We start from the raw sequence: 22,854 nt of genomic DNA, 5'->3' as shown, positions 1-22,854 counted from the left end.
ATGGCATGGAATTTATAACGGAGTATGTATTTCCATGTGGAAGTGCTCAAGTACGATACCAAAGACATGACATTTACACCAGCAGTGTGCAAGCAGCAGCTCTAAGTCCCCTCAGGGCACAAACGCAGGCTGGAGGGGGGGGAGGGGCAGTGGTGGCAACTCAAATAGGACATCGCAAGCAACATTACCACTGGCACCTCATTTTCCAAAGAGTGGAAAACTCTTGGTAAAGTTTCAAACAAAACAAAGAACAATCTTCCCTCAAATTACATGGTAGTTACATTCCTGGAAAATTCAACAAATACATTGTATTTTATTTGTAACCCAGGCACAGGTTCTAGATAAATACAGTTTTCATCTACGTGAATGTCCTGTGGAACAGTGGAAAATCACAGACAGTTCCTCGTTTTTCTGCAGATGTTGCAGGAGGTCAGGATGTCTAGCACCCCTGGCCTACATCCCTCATTGCCAGGAGGGCATTTGGTCATCATGACAACCAAAACCGTCATCCCCTTATTTCCAAACTACTCCCTAAATATTCCCAAAGCGGGGGTGGGGGGGTGGGGGGATACCACCTTTGTTGAGAACCAGGGAGATACGTGAAAATAAAAGGTGTCCTGTTTGGCAATCTTTGGGTGTTGGGCCAGCCCCACCCCCACTGGCTGCCAGAATCTCTCTTGCCTAGAGGCGAGGAGCTGGGGACTGGGTCATGTGGGACCTCACAGCAGGCAACTGCTCAACTGGTACTGTTGAAAGCCTCAGTCTTGACACTGCCCTCAAGCCTCATGTGTTAAAAGCCTCTTTTGTTAACTTGAACCTCAGAGGCTTCCAAGTACTCCAAGCTTGGTGGAGGCTAGCCCCTGTGGGCACATCATTCTCCCTGTGTGTGTTTTCATGTGTATACAGTGTGTATCTATGGCTAGGGAAGTGCCAAGGCACTGTGGTGACTGCAGAAGCATCAGGGGGCCAGAACAGAGCCCCAGAGAATCATCCTGGCAAATCCTACTGCTCATTTCCCTGCTCCTATTTCTCCATCATGGAACATTCATTGTTGGAGAAAATCACATGAGCCAGCGGGTTGGTTCCACCAGAAAGCTAGGGGTTCTAAGTGCACCCGGGCCCTCAGCGAGGTGCCAGTTCTCGCTCTGCCTGTCACCCGAGATTGTTTCCTAGTGTTTGCCCTCAGTTTCCTCCATTCTCCCCGCCACTCATGTTCCACCCTGGTGTCTCAGGCTCCAGAAAGACTTCAGTTTTATTGAGACAATCGATATCACTGTCCAAAAGAGTTTTCATTTCTTTCATCCCCAAATTTCTTTTCCTCTTGCACAACAGAAGAAAAGTCCACTGCACCCCCCCCCCCAACCTTGCAACAGAACAAGCTTCACTGGTCAAAGAGCCCGGGTTTCTGCCTTTCAATTGCCTTCTCTGTCACCTCCGCAGGGAGCCGTGCTGTAGGAGTTAGAACTCTTTGAGTGCAAGCAATAGAATTCAAGTTGAATGCACTTCAGCCAGAAAGGGGATTTTACTCTAAGGAGTCAGGGATGTTCCAAAAATCGCAGTGCTGGGAGTATGGTGGGTCTCAGGAAAGGACTTGCACAGAATTGCAAAACCATTAGCACTCCTTTTGCCCTTTCTTTGCTGCTCCTCCCTGCTTTGTTCTGTCTTTCCCCGTATGTTAGCTCCCTATGGATTCCTGTCCCCAGGGCACAATCCCAATCCCAGGACAGAGAGCCTAACTGGCCTAGATTGGATCAGGTCTAATCGCCTGGCCAACTTAAGCTAAAATGATTTAACAGGGACAAGATTAACCCTCCTGCCTATAAAACTAAATGCAGAAGATGGAGAAGCAATAGGTTTTGAACACGGGTATCACGGAGCACAGTACAAGGATCCCCAAGAGAGGGGAAACAGACAGGGGAGGGCTTATGATTTCTCTGGCTTACTGCCTGGAGAGAGCTTCCAGACAGCGGCAGCACCAGGAGAGGACCAGGGAGAGTCCAGTGCTTTCCTCAGTTGAGAAGACCAAGGTGGGAGGACAAGAAGCCACAGTGGCTAGAGAGGGGCAGAACAGGATACCAGGGAGTAGAGAGCTGGAGAGAGAGAAGAGAGAGAGAGAACTGGATCCCTGGAGGATCTCCTTGAGTTTTCAGCAGAGTACTGACCGGCACAGGCCTGTCAAGAAACTACCGGAAGCCAGGAAAAGAGCTACCTAAAAGGAGCAGAGGGAACACTCCTGTGAGCGGTCAGGAGGCGTGTCATAGTTTGTTTGCACCAGTCAGAACGGGAACTCTCGGAATTCACAAGGTGTCCAGTGGAGGATTCGGAAGANCATCACCTCAGTGATGGGGAAAACTTTAGTCCTCGAGCCCACTCTGGTTCCACCAACAAAGGTTAAAAGCAAACTCAAAAGACTCCAACCGGGTCCAAGTGACTTAACCACATTCCAGAACAAGGCTCAAGAATACTTCTGGGAATACAGAAACACCCAGCCCCCAACAAGGTAAAATTCAGAATGGCAACATCCAATCCACCCTCTGGCCGAAAGGAAAGACGCAGAAACAAATGAAGAGAAAGGAACACCGTTCTGTCTATTTTACCAATTCTACGAATGTCACAGTCACCACATCTCCCACCTTAAGGCTATCACTATTTTCTTCTTTGCACACCAAGATGTTGTTTGGTTTATTAAAGGGCATTCATTACTACTGTAATTTTAAGACTTTGTGAACAAACGCATTACTAAATGAGAATACCAAACAAGAGAAATTTCTGCAGCCCTTCACAAGGGATTCAGGTCTCTTTCTCCTTATCTCCTTTGCCTCCTTCTCTGTCTACCTGTCTCTGCAGAAAGTGCTCACCTTCTTTCCCTGAATCTCTGGCCTGTTCTTCCTTTTGCAGGCCATTTCACAGAATACGGAATGCATGGCTAGCTTTTTGATGAAAAATCTTGTTCCTGTCTTTGATTTTTTTTTTTTAACTGGCAAATTTAAATCTTTCACGTGTACTTCTCAAAGACGGAGTAGTCCTCGCCACCCACCCCCTCCCTGGTAGCTCAGGGTCTTTGGTTCTGCCCACTACTCAGCTCCGTGGGTCGGTGGCCCCCTGTGGGTAAAGGTTCCCCTGGCCCTGCTCTGTTTTGCCGGGAACCCACCTGCCCTGTCCTTGGGGAGGCAGAACGGCAACTTCGGCAAACATATATGACACCTCCACTTTTCCTTTGGGTGAAATCGCTCTCTGGCGTGCCGTGGGGCCAGCTGAACTCCCCAGGCCGTCGATGAAGTGAGAGGTCGTGGAGGGGAGTCAAGGGAGCGTGAAGAAAGCCAACGAAGGGAGGGGGAGAAGAGGTACAGGGTTGAAGAGCGGCAGAAAAAAGGGCCACTCAGTAAGAAGAGGGAGAAGCGCGAGTAAAGCGACCAGAGCCCATGTGGGCAGGGGGAGGAGAGAGCGCAGAGGAGGCGCGCGAAGGCTGAACGCACACGCAGTGCGACCGACCCCCGCTCGCAGGAGACGAGCCCGGGCCGTGGGGGTGCGCGGGCGGTGCGGGGCGCGGGCGGTCCGAGGGCAGGTCCGGGGCCTCGCGCGCCCCTGTCCGCAGCCGCCCGCGATGAGCGAGGCGAGCCGCGTGTGCTCGGGCTACTACAGCCTCAACCACAGCTTCGTGGAGCCCTTCGAGTGCCCCCGGAGCGGCGAGGGGGCCGCCCTGCTCTACTGCTGCGGCTTCGCCGACCTCAAGTACTGCTGCAGCGAGCCGGGCAGCTACTTCCCCTACAAGCACAGCTACATGTGGAGCCTCAGGTGCGCAGGGCGGCGGGCTGGCGGCGGGCTCTGGGGAGGCGACGAGCGGTGCCACCCCGGGACTGGGAGGGTCGCCCGCTGGGGCCGGGTCCCTCCGGAAGGACACGGAGCCTCCGAGGCCGGGGTGAGGGACCTGCAGAGAACGCGCGCCCGGCTCGGAGCTGCTCCACCCCGGGGCCCGCCCCGTGCTGCCCCCGTCCGGCGAGGGTCAGGCTGTGGCGGCCAGAAGTGTGAACGGGCCTGGCCCCCCGGCGAGGCTGGCGCGGGAGGAGCGCGGGAGGAGCGCGGGCTGTGCGCCCGGGGCGCACGCAGTGCCGGCTCCGCTGGCCCGACTCAGCCCCGCGCCGGGGCTCCACGCCCGCCAGGGACGAGTCCCAGGCAGGAGGCTCAGCGGGTAGAGAAGACACGCAGATAACTTGAGGAGGTTTTCATTCTCTTTCTGATTTGTTTGGGCATTTGGTGCTTTGAATAGAAAGGGGGAGACTTCGGGACTCATTATAAGGTATTAACCAAGGACCAGAGTATTTAAAGTCTCTCTGAGGGCGAGAAGAAATCAAAAAGGGGTGTGTGTGTACGCAAACAGCGACAAGACTTTAGAATTTGCTCTTTTCAGGCGATCCGACACTGACCCAGAACCGAATTGGAGACCCACAGGCAGGGAAAGTTTTACTTGCCCTTATAATACACACTCCGTAGAACCTTTTGCAGGACCCCCCTTTCTTAACACCTGAGCCACTCGGCCATTACTGGAAAGACAAGAGACTTCGTCAGGTGGAGTCTTCCTTGCCTCTTTGTCCTATGATGGGAATTTTACCTGTCCCCACCTAGTATTTATGCAGATATTTTCACTGTTCAGTGCCCCCCCCCACCTCCGCCACCCCACTCCAAAAGATTGCAACCTTTGAACCTGATGCTTTGATTTTGCCTGGAGAATGAATGTGAGAGCACTCCAGACCCACCTTCGGTTGGTTCTCACAAACCAATTAGCTTGTGCCTGACAAGACAGAGACTCTGCTGGAAAGGGGAAGAGTGTTATTTCTCTAGCATGATCCAGAGTTTGTCACACATGTCCAGTCCACAGCAAATGACTTTAAATGTTATTTCTTGAGGCAGTAATTTTTAAAAAATGTATTACGAGCTTCAAAAAAAATCTCAAAAAGGGTGCCTCTTACCAGTAAGTTCAGCTAACAACATTGTGTGGTGCCAGAGTGGGGCATAATCTCGGAAAATAATGGCAGCTTATCCGTCTCATTCGGAGAAGTAATCAGTATTGCACTGGCATATTGTCTGGCCTTTTGGAAAATAGCACAGTAACCCCGCTCCAGTCTTTGGAGGTGTTAATAATGATGGCAGCACCTCCGACAGAGACTGCAACTCTTAAGTCAAACTCAATTGGAAAAGTGTCTGGGATGCTCATATCCTTGAATAGTTCCAAAGTGACAGGCAGCAGAGGATAGGTTTATGAGGGCGCAAAGAATGAATAGCTGGCTGGGGTCTTCACTCAGCATGGACGCAACGCACAGTAGAGCTCAGTTCCTAGGACATACAAAAATCATTTCAACTGAGGACATCAGTTGGCAGTATTAAATCTGGGGGTCTTGTTAGTTACTGAGCACGGAGAACACAATCGGGAGGCAAAAACTCAGTGCTTCATTTCCCTCATATTCTTTGCTCTCCGCCCAAATTTAAAATAGTCCAACTGTGCAAAACATTGCCGGAGTCACTAGCATTTGTTCTGAGATTCTACAGCTGCTAGAGAAAGGCACGAGGTAAGCAACGGTTCCAAGTCGGAGACCTGCGGCATGAACGAGGCGGCAGCTTCAGACCCTCCCCCAGGGACTGCAAAGCCGACTGCCATCGAGGTGCTGGGAGGAAAGGAGAATTCCCCCTTTCCTGTGTCTGGCCCACCCCAGTCTCTTCTCCTCTTTACAAAATCCCTAACCACTCAGGGCTTCCTTTGGTGACCTGCTTCAGGACCTAGGAAAATAATGCCTCTTGCACAGGGCAACACATGAGTTCAGTAAGTAGTGTCAACAGGACTATTTTCCGAGATTCCTAGAGTTTCGTCTTTATCTAGAGTTTTGTACGCATGAAGCAACGTCTCTATAAAATGGGAATGTGACCCAAGCTGTCTGTCAAGATTATGAAGAACCTTCTTTCATTATACTAGAAAGCAGAAAGAGCATGCTTTGTTTATCCCAATCATGTGATGGGTTTTTAAACTGTGTACATTAAAAGCTCACAATATGCATGTTGAATTTAATTAGGTTGACAATTTTACTTTTAAATTGACTAAATTACTTTTTACTTTGAGCATTTTTTAAATAACTGGTTCTCATTTCAAGAATCTTTCTAGATGTGTGGCAGCCTAGCTGTCTTGTGCAGCAGATAATGTTCATTAAGTGGATTATGTTTCCCTGTGTCTGTGCAGAGTCCTAACCCTCCCTGGCGCATATAATCAACAAAAGTCAGCTTTGGGGCCAACAAACCTGAAAGAGACCTTGCCAGAGCCAAGGAGTCTCGCCCCGGGAAGAGAGTGCACGAGTGAGGGCAAACTCCAATTTACATATAAAACATACACTGACTCTAGCCACAGAATTATCCAGGCTTCACCGTGTGCAGGGCCAGGGGAATTGGGCTGACATTAATCAACCAGGCACAAGTATCTTTGGAGGTCCGGAGGTCTGACTCCAAGTCTGTGGCCAAGGAGGCAATCTCTAAATGGCTGGGGGTGGGGAGGACTTTATCTCCTAAAATCAAGGATAAATGGGATGAGCTTAAGCACCTCACTTTTAATTCTGTTCTCCTTTCCAGAGCCCTAACACACCTAGCCTCCCTGGTCAAATTCTCCCCTCCTTCCCCCTGGTACATGGCAAACTTGTCGGGGCCCCAATCTCTAGGAAATAGCGGAAGCCTACAGATAGGCCAGGACGATGATGAAGAAAAAGATCATTACTTTTCAACGACCATTTCGACGATGATTACTTTTCAGTGATGATTATACTATGATTTACTTTTTCTTCTTTTTTTTTTTTCAGATTGGAGGGAGGGGGGCAGGACAGAGGGAGAGGGAGAGAGAATCTTAAGCAGGCTCCTCACCCAGCCTGAGCCTGTCTAGGGGCTTGATCTCACCACCCTGAGATCATGATCTGAGCCGAAATCAAGAGTCTGAGGCTTAACCGACTGCACTAGCCAGGCGCCCCTCTATTTACTATCATTTACTTCTATTTACTATAAGCTAAGTACTCTATTCAGTGCTTTTAATATGCATGCACAGCACTGTGGGAAAGTCAACAGAAGTATGAGCTCTTGAGCCCCTTAAAACCTCTATGTATATTTACATACCCACACATATATTGGGTTCGGGAAAGTAAAGTACGTATGTTTGCTTATTAGTCTTTCAAGATAATTTTTCTCCAAGTTCCTTTCCCCACTTAAAAATATTGAGTTCACAGGCTTATGAAAACTGTGTTACTTCTCAAATGATTAGTTTTATAGATGATTGTATCAGAAGGAGTGACCACAAAGTGAATGCAGAGAAACTAATAGCAGATAGACACTTTTTTTGGAGAAAAGCACAAGGGGTCCTTCCTTAGTGCCAGGAGCCATTGGTGGTGTGCTCTTTTCTAAAGGAAAAACTCAGGCTACACCTGAACTTTATATAAATTTTATAAATGTCTTTCCTTTCATTAGACCTTCTTCTCCTCTTTTGTAAGAGTTGTGGTTTTGTGTCCTAGTAAGTGCTATCTTCCATACTTTTCCAGAGGAAAAGTTCTTCATTTCTGGTAAACATTTGCTTTACTACTTTTGCACCAGTCAGTATTTTTCTATTCATCTTTTGTGGGTGAACATGATTTTTCTTTCTAAAATATACTACTAGAGGTTTCTTTGATTGAAATATTTTTAAACTGGCCCAAGAAAATCACATGACCTTTCACCTGCCATAGGCGTTCACATGGTTCTCTATACTAATGTTGACATATAAATGTGTAGAGAAAATGTAAGAATTTGATGAAAGCAAAGGTGAGCTATAGATTTCAATCATATACTGCTTATACTAAAATAGAGTTTGGTTAGGAATGACTGAAGCAAGAACGGACAGTCTTCAGACCTTCTCTCTAGTGTATGTGTAAACCATTTTGTGACGGTGAGAATGTTCTTACTGTTTCTTCAGCATCGGTGCCCTGGTTGGACTGGGAACTGCTGCCCTTGTTCTGCTTGCCTTTGTCGTCAGCGTCTGTGTCCTTTGCTACCTATTTCTGTCTACAAAGCCTCAAAGGTTAGACCCTGGCCTTAAACTTCAACGCCTCGTGGCTTCTTCCACTCGAGAAGGTAATCCGCCTCCATTATTTGCAGCCAACTCCCTTTACTCTACTCAAGAAAATCATCTGTCCCTGGGTAACCCACCATCCTGTGAGCAATGAATGCTTTTTAAAAATTCAACTCATTATGTGCCTTTATAGAAATTCACAGGAAATTAGGCATTAATGGTGAAATACCTTCAAGAAATTGGGTCAAAGGACAGAAGAGGGGCAGGATGTAAATGTTCTCACGAAAAATAACCCAAGGAGCCAATAAATCCACTCTACTGTATTTAAGGCTCTCAGTTATAAAGGTTTTAGCCTCTTGGGAGTTTTTAAATTTTGTTTTTGAGAAAGCCAAAGAAGTCGAATAAATAGAGGAGCAAAATATCTGATAATTAATGCTGAGGGTTGCATTGTTCAAGATGGGTCAGTCAGTGGTCAGCTGAGCGTTCCCCTGGGTGTCTGAGGGCTGCAGAGCTCGGAGGAAGCACATAAAACACTTCAGAGGCACACAAAAGGAATAGAAAAACAGGAAAGGTAAACAGAAGACTGTCTTTGTTCCTGACTAGATCACAAACTATTTAAGGTATCCGTGTGCGCACGCGCACGTAGAGTGACCATAAAGTAGAAAGAAATGTTTATGTACAGTTTGTGGAACTGGGTCTCGTTATCTCAGTTACAAAGTGCCACACAAATGCTAATTGTTAGCATCAGGAAATTCAGTCAGAAAGAATTGTTATAATTTTTGTGAATATAAATTCCTGTTGTGTATTTAAAAAGTAGTAGTCATAAATTTTGAGATATATAGAGTGTATTTTAATAAAAATGTAGACTATATAAATGGAATATATATGCGTACCTATGCACACGTATGTATTTAGAATAAGATATGTCTTCCGTAACTTCTATTTAAAAAGAGAATGAAAAACTTTACTTTAAAAAATTTTGGAAAATCGCCTGCTCAGAAGCTTTCTTTTGGCTGAACCCTGAAATGTATATTTCTGGAATACATGCTCTGTGACCTTATCAAGGTCACAGAATGATCGCATTAGCTCTACTTTCCTTTTCTGTAGAGGAGAAAGGTCTCAGAGGGTGTCCTGCGTCACAGAGCAAGAGGCCAAGGTCCCTTGGCAGTTCTCTTTCTGAAGCACTGTTTGGAATTGTGTCACCAAATAGACAGGTTGTTAGTTGAATTCGGTCCGATGGCTTAGACCCTGTTTCTCCACAGTGGATTAGTGACTACCAAGTAATTAGATCATAAAATCAATTTTTTGTCTCAAGTGCTTAATTTAACGTGGATGTTCTTAAATTTTACTATGCATAAGAATCAGCTAGGGAGTTTGTTAAAGCTGCAAACTCCAGCCTCTTCATTTTAAAACAAATAGCTCCCCTTCCCAGCTAAGTAAGCCCTTGCTCACCTGCTGTCTACTCTCCACAAAGCAGCCAAAGTGAGCCTGTTACAAGCTAAGTCAGAAAACCCTAATTGCTTCCCACCTCTCTTGTTAGATACAGAAGTCTTAACTGGGACCTACCAGGGCTTCTGTGCTCTGCCCTCTCCACCCACATTTCTCTCATCTCCTGTGCACAGACACATTGGCCTCTTTGCTCTTCCTTGAAACTCCTCTGCCTCAGGGCCTTTGCATGTGCTGTCACCGTTGTCCAGAAGGCTCTTCGCTCAGATACCCATATGACTTTCACTTTCTTTAAATCTTTACTAAAAGTCACCTTCCTAGGGAGTTCTTCCCTGGTCCCCATATCTGGCTTTTAACTCCCCTTCAACATTTCATACGCCCTTCCTGTTTTATTCTTCTTCTAAGCATTTGGCACTAATATACTGTATATTTAGTTGTCTATTGTCTAACTTTTCTCCACTGCAACTGGAAAGTAAGTGCCTGGAAAGTAGTAATTTTCACTTGTTCCTCACTACTGTCTCCCTATTGCCTAAAACACGTAACAATGCTTGTTGAATGAATTGAACGAGTAGTACCTTTATAGTAGACGATCACAGGAGCCTCTTTACTGTCGCCTCTAGAGCCACCAGGTAGTCACTGAACGTCTCCTCTATGCCATGCGTTGTGCTAAGCAGAAGTTGGTTCTTTTTCCTGGTTAATCTCAGGGACTGCCCCCAAATGTTATTGGGGGCTCTTATTTCATGTCGGCTCTGAGAACCTAGCAACAGATTTAGTTGGCTTGTTGATTCAAGTCTTTCGGTCTTATTGCCGTTCAGCTACGGAGATCCATTAACGCACTTCTGAGGTAGTTAGAAGCTGCTTTCTTGCATCGAAATGTCTCCTCTCAAAAACACTGTGTTTATCAGGAAGCAAATTAGCTCAAGGCACCTTTCCTGAGTGCCTGCTATCGACAAAGCAGGATTTTATGTGGTCATTGCCTTCCTGCTGCTTTCCAATGAGGTGATTTTAGTCCTTTGGGTTGATTTTAACCAAATCAGCCATGGTGGAGAGCCCAAAACAAGATAGGTAATCGAAATGTCACTGAAATAGGAGAGAAAATGGCTTATATTTGAAAGTGACCCTTTAGAGTGAAAACATCGTGGAGCTGTTGTGAGGTGGGCATGCTCTGTTCCAGTGACTCTCCCACCTAGGGATAGGTTCCAGTGTTCTATTAAAAATAAAAAGTCTTTATTCCCACTTAAGGAATGCCTTCAACGTCAAGGACATAATGAAATGTTTGCTGAAGAACCAAGTAGGTAAACATTACATCAGAGGAAACCAGTTTCATCTTCTTTCAAAATGATCTGTTCTTAAGAGTCGACCTCCCATTATTTTAGAGTAATTTTTATAATTGAGACTGTTTTCATTACAGGCAATTTGAATGGCGTGAAGGAAAAAATGTTTCTGTGCGAATTCTAAAACTGACCTAGGGCACTGAACTTTATGTTTCTATAAATGACAGCTGTTTAAGTCTAAAATAGTCTGATCTTAGGCGGTTTTGCCAAGGTTTTTCCTTTGTGTATCTTTCTTCTTCTTTTTTTTGAGATTTATTTATTTATTTATTTGAGAGAGAGCGTGTGAGAGAGCAGGAGTAGGGGGAGGGGTGGAGGGAGAGGCTTGAGGGACAAAGCAGACCCCCCACTGTGTGGGGAGCACAACACCGCAGGGCTAGATCCCAGGACTCTGAGATCATGACCTGAGCTGAAGTCAGATGCTTAACCGACTGAGCCACCCAAGCGCCCCTTCTTTTTAATGTATACAATTTAAGCCTTTATACGTTTGAATTGATCCTGAAAACAGCAGGCCACTGGGAGTGACTGTAGAGTTTCGCTGGGCTATTTCCAGGGCTCACTTTGTGCAAAGGAACTGTCGCTAAGAAATTGATTGCCTTTAAATTGTGTCCCATCATCATTTTCTTCCCTTTTTTTGTGTGTTTTGAGTTATGCATGTTTCAAATGCCAGTGTTTAAAAGAATCCCACTGCTTGTTAGTTGTACAGTTCTGATAAGATGACTGTGTGCAGGGCACTTTTTTGAATAGACACTCTTGAGGGGGAGGACTCATTTCCTACGATGTGAAAGAATTAATGGCTAATAGAGAAGCAGTTAGAGGGGTGAATGTCCTAGATCCCTGCTTCTCAAACTTTTCCACTGGAAATTCCTTAAAGGGGAATGAGAAAGGGACCCGTACCTCCAGAATTCCAGGGGCTAGACTGGAAAGGCTTGCCTGAGGCCTGTGAGCTTTAAATCATTTGAAGTTCCCATTTTATTTTTAACTTTTTCCCATCTTATTTTAAAAATTTACGTCATTTTTCAATTTGGCTGAATGTAACGGCTTGTTTGACTCTAGTAATAACATCCTCTCCTTCTCCTATCTGAAGAAAATTGGTGCTCCGGGCCGGTGAAGCACATCCATCCTGTGGTTTTGAGTCTCCACGGATACTCGGGGTTGCGGAGGTGGGTGGAGGCCTGAGGAGAGGGGCTGTTGGAAGCAGAGTTCTGGATGGAAATTAAATGGGCAGCTATTAGTAGGGCTGCCTGGCACAAAGAAAATAATACAGTTGTACAGTGATAATAGACAACCTGAGGCCCTGTATCTGGTGGCCTGCAGGTGATAAAAATGAGAAAGGGTGAGCAACCCCTCAGGAAGGTGCAGCTGTCTAGGAGAAAAACATAAATCACGTACGGAATACTGAGAAAGCACAGTTGAAGATCACGCAATTGTTTCTTCTGCCCATGAGCAAAACATGACTCGGACTGGCTCAGAATGGTCTGCTCTATTTCTTCTTCTTAGGAGAGTCACCTGGAAAGCAAAACCTTTCTTTCAATTCGCTTTTACTGATGGAAAATTAGAAAATACAGAGAAACAAACCAACAGCGTCTTCCGTGATTCTACCGTACAGACGGGAGGGCTATTAACACCACGTGGAATCCCTCATGGATTGTTGGTTTGCAGCTCTACATACGGGACTACAACGAAGGGGGGGATGAGTCTTAGGCTTTTTTTTTTTTCACTGAACAATACTGACATCTTTGTTTGCCAATAAATAAATGCCTTTGCCATAGAATAGTTCCACTTTAATATCCTGGCGGAGCGCTATGATTTTTTATTGTTTTATTTCGATATACTTTCAGACTTCCAGAAAAATGGCAAGCATAGTAGAGAGAAGGTTGTATTCCTCTCCTCAGATTTACTTCATTATTAATATTTTGCCTCATTTTCCTTGTCATTGACTTTCTCTCAATGTATATTTTCTGAACCATTTGAAAATAATTTGCAGATATCATGCCTTTAAGCCGTAAATATTTCAGTAAGTGCTTCCTAAGAACAGGATTTTTTTCTTACAGTTACAGTATGTTTAGCAAAGTCAGGACATGTAACACTGACACAGTAATATTATCTAATCTGCAATTCATACTCAGATTTTGTCAACATCCTTAATAGCAGTGTTTTTCTCATCTAGGATCTAGTCTTGTAATTAGTTGTCACATTTCTTCAGCCTCCTTTAATCCTCAGCCTTTCTTTGTCTTTCATGATCTTGACATTTTTGAAAAGCAGAAGCCAGTTATTCTGTACGGGGTCTTTCACTTTGTCTGATATTTTCTCATGATTGGAGAGAGAATACATTTCAACAAGAACACCACAGAAATCATATTCTCAGGGCCTCATATCAGGAAGCACGTAATACCGGTTTGTCCCATTAGGGGTGATGTGAACTTTGATTCGTTGGCTAAGGTTGCATTTGCTGGATTAATACATTGTAAAGTCACTATTTTTCCCTATTAATTCCTAAGTAATTTGTAGGGAGGCACTTTGAGACTGAAAATATCCTGTTCCTCCTCAAACTTTCATCCACTCGTTGACAGCTCTTAATTTTTTTCATTCAAAATTTCAAAATAATTTTAAACTATTATTACAACAGTTATAAAATGTGACTTTCCAAGCCCCACATTCTTTTGATGTTGGCTGTTTGTAATTCTACTACAAGAAAGAGCTTTCCCTTCTCCCCTGGTTAATGACCTGTTCATTCATTTATTAAGATCAGTATGGACTCAGATGTTTCGTTTTAAAATATTCTATGACTGTCATTATTTATTCGGATCCTTACATTGTCTCAGCTTTGGCCTGTGGGAGCCCCTTTAAATTTGGGTCCTGTGTCCTTTTGAAATGTGTCCATAATTTTTTGAGCACTTTCTTGCTTTCTCTCACAAAATGTTCCAGGCAGCCTGTACGTCCCCTGTTCCAGCCCTGGAATCTGACATTTCTCTAAAAAGCGTGGTTCATTTTAGTTGGAAACAGTATTTAGAAACTAAAATCTGAGTATACCATATTTTATTATTGACTTTGAAAGAGCTTCCTTTTTTTTTTTTCATTACACACATACATTGTACAAATTATCTAAGTATTTTCTTAGCATAAATCCCTGCGAGTGGACTTGTTGACCAAAGGATGGGCACATATTAAAGGCTGTGGGTACGAGTTGCTAACTGCCCTCCAGAAAAGTACTATTTCAGGTGTATTATTATTTCAAAAGATACACATTTTACTAATTTCACTGAAAAAAATAATAGTGTTTTTACCTTAAATTAAGAGTGTGAGTGGACATTTTAATGTTTGTCATTATTTCTTCTTTTTAAAAATATTTATTTATTTAAGTAATCTGTCCACCAAATGTGGAGTTTGAAATCATGACCCCGAGATGAAGAGTTGCACACTTTTCCAGTGGAGCCAGGCAGGTGCCCCTGTCATTATTTCTTTTGTGGCATACTATTGCTCATATCTCATACACATTTTTTTATGGTGATGTACATTTTTCGCCACTTTAGAAGAACTTTACACACAGCAACTAAACTCTTTTCCACATATATCACAACTGTTTTCACAGTTGTTTCCCTTGTAATTTAATATGTGACAATTTTTCATTTAGAGAAGTTTCTTCTTTTGTATTTTCTCCCTTCAGTTTCATCCTTAGAAAGTTCTCACCTCTGGGGGCACCTGGCTGGCTCAGTTGGTACAGCATGTGACTCTTAATCTTGGGGTTATGATTTCAAGCCCCACGTCGGGTGTAGAGATTACTTAAAAAAAATTATAAAATTTTTAAAAATCTAAATCTAAAATCACCTCACTATAAGATATAAAGATACTAACCTATATTTTCTTCTAATACATTTATTTGTGTTTTTTTGTTTGTTTGGTTAAGTTTTTAGTAACACTGGAATTTTAGTTTTGGTGTAAAGTGTGAGGTAGGGAATCTGCCTTTTTATTTTGCAGATGAACCCACTGTCCAAATATCTACTGGATAATCTTTCTCTTGCCAATTTAAAATGTCATAAACTGAATTCTTATATATACTGTGATCTATTTTTAGACCTTCTGCTCTGTTAAATTTATCAATCTGTTTATTCTTAAGCTAATAATATACTTTAAAAATTATTGTAGTGATATAATTTTAACACCTGACCAGGAAAGACTTTCTCCTCCCTCCCATTATGCTTCATTATCAAAGTTTCTTGGCTACTCTTCAGGTTTCCAAATAAGCTTTTGAATCATGTTGTCAAATTTTTAAAAATCAAGTGGTATTTTGATGGGTTTTGTACTAAATTTATAGACAACTTTGGGATCTATTTTTCTTAGTAGCCTTAACACCTGTCCAACAAAACTCTGCTCAAAACTCTTATTAATTCAGCTGCCAAATTATTTTGTAATACCATTCTTTGTTTCAGAAAGGCTTTTTTTTTTTTTTTAAGATTTTATTTATTTATTTGAGAGAGTGAGTGAGCAAGAGAGCAGGAGCAGGGGGAGGAGCAGAGGGAGAGGAAGAAGCAGATTCCCGGCTGAGCAGGGAGCTGGATGTGGGATTGGATCCCAGGACCCTAAGGATCATGACCTGAGCAGAAGGCAGGCACTTAACTGACTGAGCCATCCAGGTGCCCTTTTCAAAAAAATGTTTTTATTATTTTTTTAAATATTTTATTTATTCATTTGAGAGTGAGAGAGAGCACAAGCAGGGGGAGTCCAACTCGGGGCTGGATCCCAGGACTTGGAGATCATGACCTGAGCCGAAGGCAGACGATGAACCACCCAGGTGCCCCCAGAAAGGCCTTAAGAACTCATTGAGATCTTAGTAGAAGATGGGGTAATTTGAACTCAACAACAGAAAAGGTTACTGTGCCTCCTTATGGGACCATTTACTTAAAATACTGAGCCTGCAATTTCCTATGACTGCTTTTGTTCCTAGATGTAGAAAAATCAAATTGCTCAGCAGAGCTCCTGCCACATTTGCTATGTGTGGGTCCTCCTCAGAGCTCAGGGCTGGGCAGTCTCAGCTGATGTTGGAACCAATAAACAAAATAGAAGCTAGTCTCTTGTGAAAATTCATTAGAGGATTTTAAATATGAGCTAAGTTATTTGTGAGTTATTTTAGTCGTCAGTGATTGGAAAAATTTAATAAAGCAGAAAAGAAAAAGGAAAAAAGGCCCATTGTGGAAAAAAATAGGATAGGAAAAACATTTCTGGATAGAACTGCCTTCGCTCATTGATGGATGGATAAAGCCAAAGGGCAAGTCTAAGACTGTAGCTTGTACAGTGAATTTTTGGCTGTATTTACTTGAGATACTTCTATATTCTAAAGAAGGCAGGGCACCGCACAGGGTAAAGAACAGTAAATCAGCAGGTCATTGGGCAAGTTTTGCCCACTTCGCCATTAACTTTGGATCCAGCCCCATGCTTCATATTAAATTCGAACGGAAAACATCCTCTTGCAAATCAAACACACTTAGGGTACAGATTTAAGGTGGCTTCTTTTCACGAGGAGGAACTGTGGGATGAGTGGGATGTGTAGATTTTCCAGTCAGGAGTAAAGTGAGCCAGCCAATTAGGAATCAGAAGCTGCTGTAGGACTGAGACTGTGACACAGAAGCTAGGGGGGTGTAGGCAGATAATGGCAGAAAAGCTTAATTACAGTTCTGGCCAGAGAGTCAAAGAGATGAAGACCTGCAGGGGTCTCCGGCACTCTTCTGATATTTTGGAATGGCAGGCAAGGGCAGAGTTCATAGAGGAGTTGTAAGATAAATGGATTCCTGAGGACCGGTTCTGAAAACGAATGCAAAATTTAACCATTATCAGAAAAAATATATTGGTGTAATTCGTGATGAGGATACCTGCAAAGATTGTTTGATGAATTGCATTTGAATTCTGACAAAGGCCAAAGCTTTAATTTAAATGCCAGTCTGAGAGGTAGAGGATTAAAGGAAGGTTGAGATTTCCCTTTGAGGACCAGACACCAAAAAAAAAAAAAAAAAAAAAAAAAAAAAAAAGAATGAAAATGGGACATGAGTAGCAGAAAGAACAACTAATGCCAAACCCAGGAAAGAACAATAATGTTGGACCTTCACAGTCTGCATTCTGCAAGGAAAAAGAGGAATTAATTAAGGAAAACCTTTTATGTGTAACAAATCCCTTGGGAGCTCAATGGAATTACAGATTCCTTATTTAAAATCTATTCCATGTTGTAATCCTGGGACAGAAAAAGAGGCTGCTGATTGTATCCCTACTTTGTTGGTTAAGAAATTAGCTTCTATTAATCAAAGCAAAACTAGGAAAAGGTGAGGTTGCTCAGACTTTTCCTGCTCTTTTAAAATTACTCCAAAGAGATGCAGGTCGCTGGACTCTGTCATCACTCTAGCTACTCACTGCAGAAGGATACACATTGAAAGCACCTTTGGATTTTTGTAAGTTGTGAGAAGAGCGTCAACACTAGGGGTGTTAACTTGCTAATCAAAATTCCTGCTTCAAATGATACTGGTATGGTGTAAATCGCAAATCTTTTCTTGTTTGTGAAGCAGATTGGTTCTGTTAGGCGAACTGCCTTGCCTTAAGAAGCCAACCTAAGAAACAAATTTGTACCTACACCAATTAGAAGGATCCAGTAGCCAAGGAAATCAGAAGTCAGGGCTGGAGAATGGGTGTCTTTCTAAGTCCTAGATGAAGAAAAACCTGTAACACTGGAATCTATTTTGCAAGGCTTTAAATCTCAGAGGGCAGTAGACAGGTTAGGTAAACTCTTCCAGTTGCTGCCAGAAAATACATACTGGAAACTAGAGCTGTCAGCACGGAGATGATTTAGACAGAACTCCTAAGTTAGGAAATAACCTCCTGAATTTATTTCCCACGAAAAAAAAGACAAAAACAAAAACTGTATGCGACAAGGTAGATAAAAACACCTTGGAAGTCTGATTGAAATAACTCATGATTCTAAGGATGTAAAAAGCTTAGGACACATGAAGGACTGGAATTAACCAACATTCAGTTCAGACTTCCAGGAACTCCAATAAAATTTTAAGTTTTAGATGTTTAAAGAATTGCTTATGTAAGATGCAAAAGCCACTCAGATAAAATGAAACCAATTTACATCTTACATCCTTGATCTTTGTCTTTACCTGCTAGAATATTGAAGAGGACAAACTATGCTATGCAAATGAAAAATAAACCTATAAAAACGTCATTTTTCTAATGTTACATGACGAAAACAGTTTCAGTGGCCCCCACAGAGAATAAATTCCGTTACTTAAGTGCTTAGTAGCTAAATTTTCATCTACTATTTTTTAAAACTCCACTTTGCAAGTGACAGTCAAGTCAAATGTATCGGTTTATTAGATTTTCATGCCAGCCTTCCCTACTCCACAGAGAATGATCGCTGACTGGCCAGAGAGCTACTTGCCAGGCCAGAAAATGGGGTGCCTACAACAAATTAACTTTCAAAAATCAGATTATATGGTTGAAACATTATGACTGAATGTTGAGGAGAACATATTTTACCACCACAGAGGTTCAGAAGTAATGAAATCTATTTACTGAACGACTGACTCTAGGCTGTCCCTATACTTCAAACTTTTAAGATGAGCTCAGAGAACAACACTACCCACGTTTCAGTTCTGTGGGCATGATCTGGGAGCTGGAGCAAGACATCGTTCTTCACAACTTGTCAATAATATTGCCCTGTGAGTGCTGAATTCTGAAATCAACCCACAGTGGGGGTAGTCTGATGGGGCTTGGAAAGTAGTCTGTACAGTTACTTATAAATAGGCAAAGCCAGGCAGTAGTACGAACACATGCAAGTGGCACAGGGAAGAGGAAGGACCTGTTTCTAATAGTGGAACCTCTCAGCCAGTGGGTCCCGCTTCCTCTGAGGCAGGTTCGGAGCAGATTTTTCTAAATGAAACTCATTAGGGAGGAAGGCGGCAGATGATAGGAACCAACTGGCAAGCCCTGAGGCACTCCTGAATCTAAGAGGCCTGGAGAGAAAAGGGACCAACAAGAGACTGAGAAGGAGCAATGGAGACAGGAGGTGAGTCAAGAAAGGGTGGTATCCCGGAGGCCAAGGAAAGAAATGCTGCTGGTAAGTCAGACAGCATCCAGACTATGAGCGGGGCTAGGGATTCAGCACGGGAGGGCATTAGTGACAGCGGGCATTTATCTACTGCTTCTACATATTTATACATTATTTAAATTTGTATATATTGGCAAACTATAGGATACAATTACTTTTCTTCCTTTAAAGATTTATTTATTTATTTAGAGAGAGCGTCTCAAGCAGACCCCACGCTAAGTGTGGAGCCCGACATGGGGGCGCGATGTCATGACCATGACCTGAGCCGAAATCAAGAGTCAGATGCTTAACTGCCTGAGCCACCCATGCACCCCCTTAACTTTTCTAACAATCATTCTTGAAGAACAATCCATTTCTTTGCTATAAGCTTCAGTTTTTTTGCGGAGCGAAGGTCCATATTCCTCTATCCTTGTGCATTTTGGACTCATATTTACGTGGAATGAGTGAAATGGGATTGTGGCACAAATGTGTTCTCTTTTAAATATTACATCTAAACTGATTACGATTTCAAAGCCTTAAGAGTGTTGCAAATTATTAAGATAAGCTTTAGTATAGTTTTGTTTTTATGCATAGAGATAGTCACATTTTTATTAAGTAACCCAGAAATTGTTGCCTTCTTCTCAAATGTGTAATTTCCTCCATGGAAACATGGAGGAAAGAAAGGTAAGCACGCAAATGAAATTCTTAACCTCTGTTACTATTTCCATAATTTGACTTTCAGAAGGAAATGCTCAAAAACAACTTTGAAATGATTCATTTCTCACTCATCCATGCAGTGTTTTCAAGACATATTTTCAAAATTGCTCCAAAATGTATGTTTTAAGCACAAATCTTAAAAGGCCAAATTTTATGTCATAATTCCAAATAATTATTTCATTTTGTTTTATGTTTTGCAGGCAACTCAAACAGGAAAACCAAAGCCCCCAATTCAAACGCGGCATCAAATTCAACAATCGAAACATCCTATGAAGCTGATGATATAATTCAAGATCCAAAAATGGATACAACACAAATCAAAACTGTGTATTACTAAAAAGCCTGTGTTGCAAAAGCTCACTGGAGAGACGGAACAATACGAATAAAGAATGCATTTCAAAAACAGTTTGTAATTGTATTTTTCAAAACTTAACCATTCACAAAGCAAGACACAGCTGCATTTTTGATTATTCAATTAATTTATTAAAAACCCACTAAGGTTTCTGATCATGTGCAGAAGTTTACTTTTATTTGCTAATTAAGATGCTTCTGTATTACATGGAATTATGCTAATACTTCAGGAGAAATTAAAGAACTTATCAGTAACACAGACAAGTGCACCTACACCAGTGTGGAACAATGAGAGATTTGTCACGTTACCAACATTTCGCAGTTCTTTTGATGAGATGGTACTGGATAGGTAAATCTCAGGGGGGAGGGTCTTATAAAACAGAGGTGGCATGTTAAGTCTCTCAGAGATCAACCCATTCTGTTTTTTCAGGGGTTGCTGGGTAGAAAATGAATGTACTGTCTTTATAAAACCTAACAATTCAATAACAAATTACGTCACAGTGCGTAATCTGCATAATCAATATTTTCTGCATACCGAGGGATAACCATAACAAAACTCCTTCACTGATAAAGTTCCTGCGGAGCTTCCATAATGAAAGTTATAAAAAAATAAGTTCTCTAGTTCCACCTAAGGCTACTGCATTAATACCACTTACGACACCTAGAAGTAAAACTATGATTTCCGCACGTTATAATTGTCTTAAAAGATTTTTATTCCTAAGTATGATTTCTATTACAAGAACACAGACCTTGTTTTCTAATGGAATTCACTAGGAAAAAAGGGTTAATTTTAAAAGCTGGCTCTTCCCAACACATCCGCTGTGTTGTGTAAAATTACTGTGGTTGGAAGATTAGCCTTTGAAAATGTGTCATATACAGCTTCTCTGGTCTGAGGGGGGAAAAACAAAAGGAATGCCCTATTGCTCTCAGGCATGCAAAGCTCAGGTTTGGAAACTTTTGACCATTAGGTTGTCAAAATGTTTACCAAGAACTGGGGATGTCTTCTGGACCAGCACTGTGCCGACGTTTCTGTGAGGATGGAAATGTTCTTTCTATATCTGCACTGTCCATGGCAGCCACTAGCCACATGTGGCAACTGGGCACTTACAATGTGGCTCATGCCACTGAAGAATACATTTTTATTTATTTATTTATTTAATCTAAATTTAAATAGCCACGTGTGGCTCCAACGAGAGCACAGCTCCAAGATCATTACTGCAGCGTTTCCTGCCTGTGCTGGATTTCACACTGGCTGTCTTGATACACAGATATTCAGAATTACACTACTCGTCAGATGTTGCCTCAGGTAAAAACCTAGGCTGAGATAGTTAAGGCACTGGTACAGCTCTACCTTCGCTGTTCAAGGGCAAGGGCGGATGCCATAAATGACACAGGAAGCAGGCAAATTGGCCAAGGCCAGCAAAATGCTCAAGGTCCCCCAAACTCCTTCTAACCTGTGGGAGATATGGAGGCTGGGCCTGGCTGCATGCGTCACGGGTTGTGGACCCTGGGCTTCCCCAACGGGATTACCATCCTGTGGCTTAAGACCCACACTCTCCTTGGATGCCAACGGCCCAGGAAGATGGAATCCCAGCACTAGTACTAGCTGTAGTCCCTGCCAAGCCAGGTTACCTGGGGGACAGCCACCCGGCTCAACCAGCGGACCAAATGCTATGTGTCTCTGTAACTTTGAAGCAGCTGCGCTTCACAGATTGAGACAAACTACGAAGAGGGCGAGAAGCCTCATCAAATTACAGCCAAGTCTACACAATGAAAACTATTTTAAATGATTTTTTTTGGGGTGTAACAAATACTAACCTAACGACAGAATTTAAGTCAGTCAAAAATAATCTAAAAATTCAACACAAACAAACTTCCAAGTATGCACATAATGCAGGTCGTTCTGGGGATGGGTCTGATAAGGCATATAGTAGCTTTCTGTGTTTTTAAAAGACAAGTCACTGGAATTTTTGTTAATAATCAAATCTTAGAAAGGAAAGTGAGTCTAGAAGAAGACATAATGGGAATATACAAATAATAGGACACAAAATTCAAGTTATTTTCTATGTGGCCTTCTCATGAGAGCAATTTCATCTTTTAAAAAAAAATTGTTTACTTGCATTTTGAAATGGATGAAACCAAATCCCAATAAAAGTCATTTCTTTCCTTAAAACTCTCTCATGGTGTCTCATTGCTTACAGATTCAAGTCCAAGCTTCCAAACGTGGAACTTAAGACCGCTCAATTCTCCCACTTCCTGCCTCAGGATATTGCTCACAATTCTTAACACACACACACACACACACACACACACACACACACCTCTGTTGTGTTTCTATTGTGGTCTCTGTTCACAGCACCCACTCATCAGTCACTGCCAGGACTTCCACCTTCATCCTCCATCAAAATCCAAGTCAAACAATACTTTCTTTAGGCTGCCTCTTCTAACTCCTCCAGGCAAGCTAAGTACCGTCTGTGTTTCTATAAACACATGCTCAGGTCAATTACTGCACTTATCATACAGTGATGTGTTCTGCTGTTTCTCCCACCAACTAAACTAGGAACCTCTTCAGGGAAGCAGATGAGTCTTTATGAATCTTTGTATCCCCGGTACATAGCAGAGCGTGTGCCATGACAGGTGCTCAATCAATGTTTGCCAAAGAAAGGAATCGATGGCATTTTTATCAACATTATTAATAACTCTGCAACCTAGTTTAATTGAAGGTGAGCTAGGGTTATATAATTTTAGACAGTGTGAATTGTAAATACAGACACATCAATTCTTTTACTCCTTATTTATTGATGTTTTGGCCTCAGAGAACCAAAGATGTAAACAGATATGTATGAAGGGGGAACAATTAGGGATACCTT

At 42.6% G+C, this 22,854-nt stretch overlaps 1 protein-coding gene across 1 annotated transcript; it reads left to right on the top strand.

Moving 5' to 3' along the window:
- The first annotated feature begins 3,555 nt into the window (after positions 1 to 3,555).
- On the top strand, positions 3,556 to 22,638 carry SHISAL2B (shisa like 2B). Its single transcript, XM_040622233.1, has 3 exons — positions 3,556 to 3,795; positions 7,970 to 8,127; positions 19,834 to 22,638. Exons 1-3 carry the CDS (start codon positions 3,605 to 3,607, stop codon positions 19,968 to 19,970), a joined length of 486 nt encoding a protein of 161 aa, XP_040478167.1. The 5' UTR covers positions 3,556 to 3,604; the 3' UTR covers positions 19,971 to 22,638.
- Positions 22,639 to 22,854: the final 216 nt, after the last annotated feature.

The sequence above is a fragment of the Ursus maritimus genome, unplaced genomic scaffold, assembly GCF_017311325.1.
Source record: "Ursus maritimus isolate PB19 unplaced genomic scaffold, ASM1731132v1 scaffold_5, whole genome shotgun sequence".
In the NCBI taxonomy this organism is placed as follows: Eukaryota; Metazoa; Chordata; class Mammalia; order Carnivora; family Ursidae; genus Ursus; species Ursus maritimus.
Note: the sequence above shows the minus strand (reverse complement) of the source record. Positions and strands in the feature narration are given on the sequence as shown.